Raw genomic sequence first — 9,369 nt, forward strand, 5'->3', positions numbered from 1 at the left:
TATGCTAGAGCAATTTATTTAAATTTTCACAATTAGCAATCACATCAGCATTACGATAAACTGCGGATAGAACATAAATATAAAACACAAAAGATCTCCAATTCGTCAAATTCTTCTCCATCTGGCAGCGACATGTCCGGATCTCCATGGAAGTGAGTACCACTGTATGGCTAGTTCTCCACGACGATCAACTGTCGTCGTAGCCATGAAAAGAAGGAGGGTCTGTAAGACATATGCTGGCCCCCAGTGATCCTAGGCATCAAACGACTCCAGCGGGCTATCCGCGGGTCACGTGGCATCAGAGGATCTACCTTAGTCAACTGGTACTGGAACATAGGCACCCGTTCCAAGAAAAAGGTCACTAGTACGGATTTGAAGCAAAATTGCTTCAGATTCCCCACCTTAGCTTTTGTCAGCTGGTGTTTTATGTTGGTCTTCATGGCTTGCGCCCAATTGAAGATTGTCGGTGCTATGCAGTCAATGGCATATAGAAATTTCGACTTATTAGTCTCATGCATTGTTTGGGACCCCGCCACTCTGTTGATAGTCAATAGTAGCATTCTCAGTGTCAGGTCTCGCACGGTGGAAATCTCAATCTTTTTGCTCTTAGATTTGAGGGCTTTAGGGCAATGTTCGGCAAGAAACACGGATATGCTTGCCCCAATCGGTCGTGACCCATATAGGTTGACTGGTTCCCCTCCCCAGGGCATTCTTGTGATGAAACATATGCCTGACAAGGTTAATTTTAGGGGCGAATAATCGCCCAAAGGCGAAATTTAAGGCTTTTTATATTTTAATGGGGCGAATTTTTAATTAAAATAATATATTTTTTTTTTATATAATTAGCCCATATTTTATTTAAAAATTAATTTATTTTTTTATTTTAGCCCAGGGCGGATAAACTAACCGAATTGTATTTGATCAAAATAGCCCCATTTTGATATTTGTGGAATGGTATTTGATCAAAATCGCCCCCATTTTGATTTACAGTTTGGATTTTCTGGTTTGGGAGTGGTTTGTGAGGGTCGATTTGGTCATGGGATGTTAGATTTATTTTGAAATGGAGGGGGGAGCGAGGGCGGCTCCCTGTTTTGAGGGATTCAGCCCGCTGTTTTGGTGTATATGGCTCCCTGGGTTTTTGTATAAAAATGGTTTTGAAATAGGATTTTTCATCCTAGTTCACAAATCTAGCAGCAGCAGTTTCGGTGGGATATTCTTGCATTTTCAGATTTCAATCCGCTTATTCTTCTCTGGTTTCGGTATCCATTGTTTCTTGGATTTGAATGGCTCATGCCACTGCAGCAACAACAACAACAGTCGGTACGGAAAGTTATCAGTACTTACCCTAAATATTACAGCATTTGGATGTTTGCAGTCTGCCAGTATCCCAAGATGAATATTGTGATGGAGAAGGCAACTTCCTGCTTATGATTCCCATGTATTGTTCGTGTTGGTTTAAATAATATTTCTGCACCATTTTTGCAGTAACTTTCTGGTCATTGCTGTTTTATCTGTTGCTTATATCACGCCTATTTCGTTAAATGTCCGTTTCTTTTTCCTTTGGTTTTCCCTTTCATTCTGTTAGCTTTCTTATAGCTGTAGATTGTGCTCATTTTTGTGCAATCCAGATGTGTTCTTGGGTGTTTTTGGTCAAAATACGCAGTCATTTTTATTTTCAGGGTTATTTTATCAGATGATAGGTTAATTTCAAATTTCAATTCGTTGAATATGTTGTGCTTCTTTGGCATAGTACGTCATATTGTTTATTGCGGTGATAAGGGCCAGAGCAGTTGGTGCCGGTGACTTGAGTTTTGTTTGGTTCTTGTTCGTTGGGTGATGATAAAAAATGTAATATTCATTTGTATTTGTTGATTTTATACTCATGGAACTTGTTTCTTATTGTACTCAGTTCTTTTGATGCAAGAAAGAACAACAGACTAGTTTGAGCTTGAGGTACTTGAAGCGGCAGCAGCTCTCTCCTCAAGCAGTATGTGTTCTAGTTCTCAAGTGTAATATGAGTAAATTTAGAATGTACTGCCGTTTGACAATACTTGTAAGCACTTTGAAGCAAATGGGCCTGAATGCTGGAAGGAAGCAAATTATCTTGCCTAGTAAATAACTCGCTTCCTTGATCATAAACATGATTGGGACCAGGATATTTTCCACGATCAAAGGTTGTTGGAACCTTCAACATAGGAAATCGCAAACATATGCATCGAGTGGCCTTGTCACATAATTTTGGTGTATCATATTGTGAGCTCAAGTTAATATGCAATGATATTTCTGTCCCTAATAATCTCTGATGGAAGAAATTCTACAGCGTACTATACTACTATTGTGGTTCTTGTGTTGATAAATCTCCTTTGCCCATTGAAATAACTACTTCAGCTAATTCTTGGTAACGATGGTCACACAATGCCCTATGAATAGTAGAATTTCCTTAAGAATCTGCAGTCCAATGAAAGAAAGTCCATCCATGTGGATATCGAAATTTAATCCCAGTACCATCATCGATTGCACACTCAATTTGTTCCCACTGCTCTTCGCTTGCTACTTTCAAACACAAAATAATATCTTTGACTATAACATCTTCATACATAGTATGATCAAAATTTGAACTTGGTTTTATTCCAGAGTGAAGCATGTGAGCAGATTGAGCATGCAACAAAATTTCCTCGTAGCCTTGCTTGGCATCCATAGACTCTAGAAGCGTTTCCATTCCCAATATTAGATTTCTCCTTATTATCCACAAAATTACCCTTACAGAATCAATTAAGACAATGTCATCTTTGTTGTTCGGGTCAGATTCACTAGAAGTATTTGAATATGGAAATTTTCGCATCTTTACAGAAGTATCTATATCCCACAATAATGCACAAGTCTCATCAAACCCTGAGGCATCAATGTTATCCAAGGAAAAATCCATAGCTTCTTTTATCTGATTTCTTTCCAGGGTGAAGGCTTTCAATGTGTCTTCAAATCCGCCTTTTTGTTTGTCAATTGAGGAGCGCTCTAGATCAACCCACCCACTCTTTCCAGCAGTATAAGTTGCACTACAACCTTTCTCCTTTTCTAGACTTCTCATGCCTTCCTGTTGGGATAAAAGTGGTGGTATCCATTGTCCACTTTCAGTTACCATGGTGAAAAGCCTTGTCTACGGTGTTTGAAGTAGTTTTTCTTGAGAAAATGAATAGGTCGGAAAAATGTAGTATGTATGCTCCTTTAATCTAAGGTCAACTAAGAAATTCATCAATTGAAGGTCACGTCCCCTTCCCATTATTTCTTGCTTATAAGCACAACTACAATCAACCACACACATTGCCATGGTGTCGATCATGTTCATTTGATGCTCATCGTCTTGGAAAGTAAGTGTAACCAATTCACCCTAGCTAAACTCTTGCATTTCATCCTCGGCTGCCTTACCATCTGCTTTGGTCATGAAAACAATGAAACTGATGTTCCATTGCCTTATTCGTTCTTCTTCCATTCTCGGCTGCCTCATTCTATTAATGGCATTAGGACTAGGCCAATCTAATGTCAGTGAAAGACAATTCTCATCCACCTGGCGCACTAGACTTTTTATATAAGGATTAGTTGTCTGAAGATCTTCATTATCAAGTATACTAATTGGCCTTCTACTTGAATTAATCTCATTGGCTAGTTCATCGAACCAACCTACCAGTTGTGAGACTACCTCAAAACTCAGATTTGCAAAATCCAGCGCTATGTCTGAAGATTCTTTTTGCACGATTGTTAACTTTGGATGTGAAATGACCAGGCTATGTTCCCTTGGAGTAGTATCTATAAGCACAGAATAGCTGGTGGAAATGAGTTCAACCATGGACTTGGAAGGACCTCCATTATCCCAAGGAAATTTTCTACTCCGACAACAACAGATAATTGTGGTATTTTCTCAAACAAATGTGTAGCCTACTTTTGCAGGAGTCTTTCAATTCTCTCTTGCCTCATTAAGAATACAACAATGTCACCAAAATCCTCCCTTGTAAAATTATGGAAGACAGTTACCAATGTTGTGTTAATATAATCTGGTTCTACGTTGTCAATATGTAGAATTTATACAACATATCGTTGTTCATTAGCCATGAAGTTTGCCAAAACATTCAGTGCATCTTCATCTGGAGCTATAAGAAGTTATCCTTTTGTTCTATTCTCAAGTGACTGCTTGTTATTGGAAAGCTTAATCCCATGACAATGTTCTTTGAAAACCATATGTGTGAACATGGATTCAGAATCCACATATTGGTTTTGTTCTTCAGAAATGCATGTACCTGCAATAGACCTCAATTTAGCCTCTGCAACATTTTTGAGCATGACCATGGCAATTCCCACCTCGTTTATTGTTTTCTTATCATTTGGAAAATTGAAGGAAACTGTTTGAGAACCTTTGACATCCCCTGCATTATATATCAGTTGGATCCCACAAAAAGGAGCAGCAACCAAATTTACCATATTCCATTCCATATAAATACCCCCAGAATTTGTCAGAGCCTGAGGATGATTTTCCTAAATTTGAAGGTAGTTCTGGTAACAAGCAATTTCTTCGTCCACTTTCCCCATAAATTTTCAATGCATCACCCAGGTTATTCTATACCTCCAAAAAGATGGAGTCCAGGATGATAGAATATTTCTAGAGTGGTAATGCCAACTCTTGTTCATAAAAATCGTTGGATAAATACCCGAAGGCAAATAGATAGTCAATACACAATTGGATTGTTGGTTGGTAGCGCAAAATTACATCTTGAAGCTCTCTCATAGCCTTTAATACATTTCCTTGGCTCAATTGAACATCCAAATATAGGCTTCAACCTGATTGCCCCCTTATAATAAACAAGGGCCTTCTGTAAACCCCCTGCTTCCATTAATAGCCCAACCAAGCACAAATACTCCAGTCCAAATGATGATGATGCTGCGAGTCCCTCAAAAAGTATAAAAACTTCATTCACTAGGCAACGCAATTATTGCATAGTTCTAACTGGGGAAAAGGAAGCAAATTATCTTGCCTAGTAAATAACTTGCTTCCTTGATCATAAACATGATTGGGACCAGGATATTTTCCACGATCAAAGGTTATTGGAACCTTCAACATAGGAAATCGCAAACATATGCATCGAGTGGCCTTGTCACATAATTTTGGTGTATCATATTGTGAGCTCAAGTTAATATGCAATGATATTTCTGTCCCTAATAATCTCTGATGGAAGAAATTCTACAGCGTACTATACTACTATTGTGGTTCTTTCAGAATTGTGGTTCTTTGTCATAGTAGTATAGTACGCTGTTCCTGAGATTACCTTTGGTTCTGTTCTGAGATCTGTAGAGAATTGTTGAGCAAGGGGGAGGATAGCTTCATCTTAAAGCATCCCTCTACCCAACGTTAAGCTTGATGGGAAGAATTATCCTATCTTCAAGTGAAGGGTGCTAAACATATAATTGAAGAATTGATTGTTAAGACTTGTGGAGGGTAAGAAGACAAATTGCACTGTTGCTAAAGAATTAGTAAAGCTATAAGACAAATTGCACTGTTATATAGAGTGTCTATACAACAGTCTATATATTACAACTAAGTACAATGAGTCTCTCTTTGTGGTTAATTGTACTATACCTTGGGTGCCAACATTCATAATTCTTGTTGTTGAACCAAGCTCTCCAGTTGCAGCAATAAGCTCGACACCTTTGTCTTATTGATTGCATTCTTTGAACAATGTTACTCAAGCCAATCCTTAAACCTTGGATTGATCAACCGATCTCTAAAGAACATTGCATCATGATGTTGTTCATCCCCTCTTCTACAATTTCTCTCTTATAGATGCATTCTTTGATTGTTCAAGGCCTCCTCCTTAATGACATTTGAGGGATAATTTTGCTTCCTTCCTTGTCTTAACATAAACTTGGTTTTGTTATCCATCTTTCACATGGCTGCTAGGATCCATGGTCACTTCTGAAAATTGCTTGCAAGGTTATCTTGGCTTCATTATGCATTGTTTTTTCCTTTTGGAAACTCATCCTTCCTTGAGGATTGTCTAGCATCTACTACCTCAATTTGGATTTCTTGGATCAATTTAGTGCTCTCGTTCTCCTTTTGGACCAGTTGTCCATTCTCCTCACATGCAAAGCATGCATTCACATAAAATTCACCAATTTTAAAAATAAAAGGTTACCTGGCCTCTTCTGATGCCTCCAACATCAAATTTTGTCTTCCTTCCATGCTTTAGGAAGGTACTCCTTCTCTTTCTTCTATTCTTATGACAACTATGAATGATTGTCCCTCTCGAAAATCCTTATCATCTGCATCTATACACATAGCATCAGTATCATAATCACCAAGCTCTTTAGCCCCATATGGTATATATGTTACGAGCACTTCTAGCTAACCTCCCATGAGACTTTCATTTATTGTCTCATTGACATCCTCTTTGTGTAGCTCCCTCTACTGTTATGATGCTTTTTCCACCATATCTTCTATCAACAAATCCATGTTGATTTGAACTCTTTATGCAGTCCATGAGACTCTCTAATAGTCTCTCTTCAACATCTTCCTCATCATCAAGGACTATTCCCTGCTCTGGTTCAAAATAGTGAACTAATTCAACTTTAGGCTCAACAGGTGCTTCATCTTCCTCCCTAGCTTTCTAGCTTTAGGGGTCTTCCTCTTAAAATCTTTTTTCTGACAAGTAATTTGGCCTTCTTCCTTAGGTCCCATCTCTACCTTTGGTATTCTCTTTCAAGCCTCATTTTGACTATGTTGAATCTCTCCTTCAACTCATAAATCTCCTTTTCAATTTCTTCTTTACTCATGCCATTTTCCTTGGCATGCTTCTCCCTTTTGTTATGGCATCCATGAGAACTGGTTAGTAGTGGGTAGTTCTTAACCAAAAGGTTCCCAAAAGGGCGACTTCGGGACTGATTACAGAGAAAGGAGAATCAGTACCTGGATGGCCCCTCTTACGTGGAGCCGATTCACTGACCAAGCTTCCTACTCCACAGTCTACATCAAAACAAACATCTGTAGTTGAATGGGCACTACAGTTGCCAAATAGGCTTACACAGGCAACTGGAGAGCTTCATTTGAAAGGACAGATTATGCAGAAGGTTTGCAACTATGAACATGAAGCTTAGTCTTCAAATGAGGTAGCACCAATTGAAGCATGCTCTAAAGAAGAAGGGTTTCCTTGCAGTCAGCAGAATGATTCTGATCTGGAAGAAAATTGTTTGGCAAGGAGATTAGAGTTCCTTTGTCTAAGTAAAACCTGCAGGCATTTTACATATCAGGAGTTGCAATCTGCTACTTCTGGTTTTTCAACAGGTTGCATTTGTAGTTTTCCTCATGGAGTTTTTCATTTCTGTGCTTCTGTTTTGAATGGGAAATTTCCCTTGAAATGTATATTAACCTTGTGAACTCAATTCAATTATGTAACATCCTTATTCTTGCAGGGAATTTTATAGGAAGAGGAGGCTGCAATAAGGTGTACAGAGGATTTCTTCCTGATGGACAATCGGTGGCAGTGAAAATCTTGAATTCATCATCCAAAACAAAGCAAGAGCTTCTTTCTGAAGTTGAGATTCTTACTCTATTGAAGCACAACCATGTCATTACACTTATCGGTTACTGTGCAGAAGGCCTTAACCGCCTTCTGGTGTATAATTTTGTATCCAGAGGAAACCTTGAAGAGAATCTCCATGGTATATACTCAAAGTATTGCATTTTAAGAATCATGAAATCGTGTAGAAATATTAAGCAGTAGTACGTTTTAAGCATCATAGTGTTATGTATTGTATGGCAGGGTCTTTCATTTTCTCTTTTCTGAGATTTGATTATAGTCCTAGCTATTGACTATGTATATATTTTTCAGGAGGAGAGGAAAAGCCAATACTTCCTTGGAAAGTGCGATTAAAAGTGGCTGTAGGAGTTGCTGAAGCATTAGATTACTTGCATAATGGCTTTTCTCAATCTGTCATTCATGGAGAGGTAAAGTCTTCCAATATCTTGCTTTCTGAAGAGTTTGAACCACAGGTATAAATCTTTTTACTGCAAGAAGAATCAAGACTAAATTGCACAATTCAGTATTTGAAGAGATCTTAGTGATCTAGACTTGTAAACTGAAACTTGGAATTCTGCACTAATGAAAAATTTCAACAGAATTAATGTGCGTGTTATTATAATAGTTGTCAGATTTTGGGCTAGCAAGGTGGGCACCAACATCTTCATATATCACTTGCAGCGATGTTTTAGGAACATTTGGGTATGTAAGCATCTTCCCAGTTTCGATTGGCCATTTTCAGATTAAAGCTATCCAATTTGTAAATTCACTAATTGTGATTGTAGTTTGACAGGTATCTTGCTCCAGAATACTTTGTTTATGGAAAGGTTAATGAGAAGACGGATGTGTATGCATTTGGTGTGGTCCTTCTTGAGCTAATAACTAGAAGGAAGCCAATTGATACAGCAAGTCCCAAGGGTCAAGAAAGCCTGATTATGTGGGTAAGTCCTGGTTTTTACAGTTGACTCTCTTCTTCATGTTTATTTATATTGATTATCCTTATTAGGGGCTCATGTTTAACCTTCTGTAAATGTTGAAACCAGGCAAGACCACTCTTACAGGATGGGAATATCGAAAGTCTTGCTGACAAATGTTTATGATACAAATGAAATGCATAGAATGATGCTTGCTGCTACGCTTTGTCTAAGGGAAACATCTCATTACCGTCCTTGCATGAGCCGAGTAATTTATCTTCCTCTATTCATTTCTATATGCTTCAGGGGCTTGTTTTTACTACCTCGTGTGTTTTTTGAGGGTATTCTTTACCTGCAAAAATTACTTTAGGGTGCAATTTCTCTTACATTTTCTTTTAGCTATAAAACACTCTATGTTAACCACATCTGTTCATCTCTGCTTACTCTTTAATACCAAGATATGATTAATGGCAGATTTTAAAACTACTACAAGGAGAAGATGAGAGGACTGACTGGGCGTGGTGCCAGAATACAATGATCAAGGATATGGATACTTCAGATGAGGATGACATTGTAGAAAATCAGGGGGGGCATGATATACAAACCCATCTCACCCTTGCCATGCTTGGGGTGGATGATGATACGGTATCACTTAGTAGCACAGATCATAGTGTGGGCATTTTGCCAACAAACAATTCTTTGGAAGATTACGGACTGTGCCGATGTAGCAATTCATCAAGCTTTTAATTCAAGATTAAAAGAAGTGAGTTTTGTTGCCAGCAATACATTTGTTTATGGTTGCTTTATAAGTTTCCCATGGCCACAGTGGTTTCATATTCTTATATGGCCAGGAATGTGACGTATTATGCTAGACCTCAAAGAATAGCTAAGGATTG

The 9,369-nt window shown here is 38.3% G+C and overlaps 1 protein-coding gene and 1 long non-coding RNA gene across 2 annotated transcripts; both read left to right on the top strand.

Annotated features, from left to right (window-relative positions):
- Positions 1-7,397: 7,397 nt before the first annotated feature.
- On the top strand, positions 7,398-8,524 carry LOC149261153 (protein kinase STUNTED-like). Its single transcript, XM_089367954.1, has 4 exons — positions 7,398-7,701; positions 7,872-8,032; positions 8,185-8,261; positions 8,353-8,524. Exons 1-4 carry the CDS (start codon positions 7,398-7,400, stop codon positions 8,522-8,524), a joined length of 714 nt encoding a protein of 237 aa, XP_089224080.1.
- Positions 8,525-8,646: 122 nt separating this feature from the next.
- On the top strand, positions 8,647-9,039 carry LOC149261154 (uncharacterized). The gene is made up of 2 exons (XR_016248393.1): positions 8,647-8,741; positions 8,948-9,039. It is a non-coding gene; the product is annotated as an uncharacterized LOC149261154 (long non-coding RNA).
- The last annotated feature ends 330 nt before the right edge of the window (positions 9,040-9,369 follow it).

Source organism: Pinus tabuliformis, chromosome 6 (genome assembly GCF_031772625.1).
Source record: "Pinus tabuliformis cultivar Carrire ecotype Pingquan chromosome 6, CPIR1, whole genome shotgun sequence".
Taxonomy (NCBI): domain Eukaryota; kingdom Viridiplantae; phylum Streptophyta; class Pinopsida; order Pinales; family Pinaceae; genus Pinus; species Pinus tabuliformis.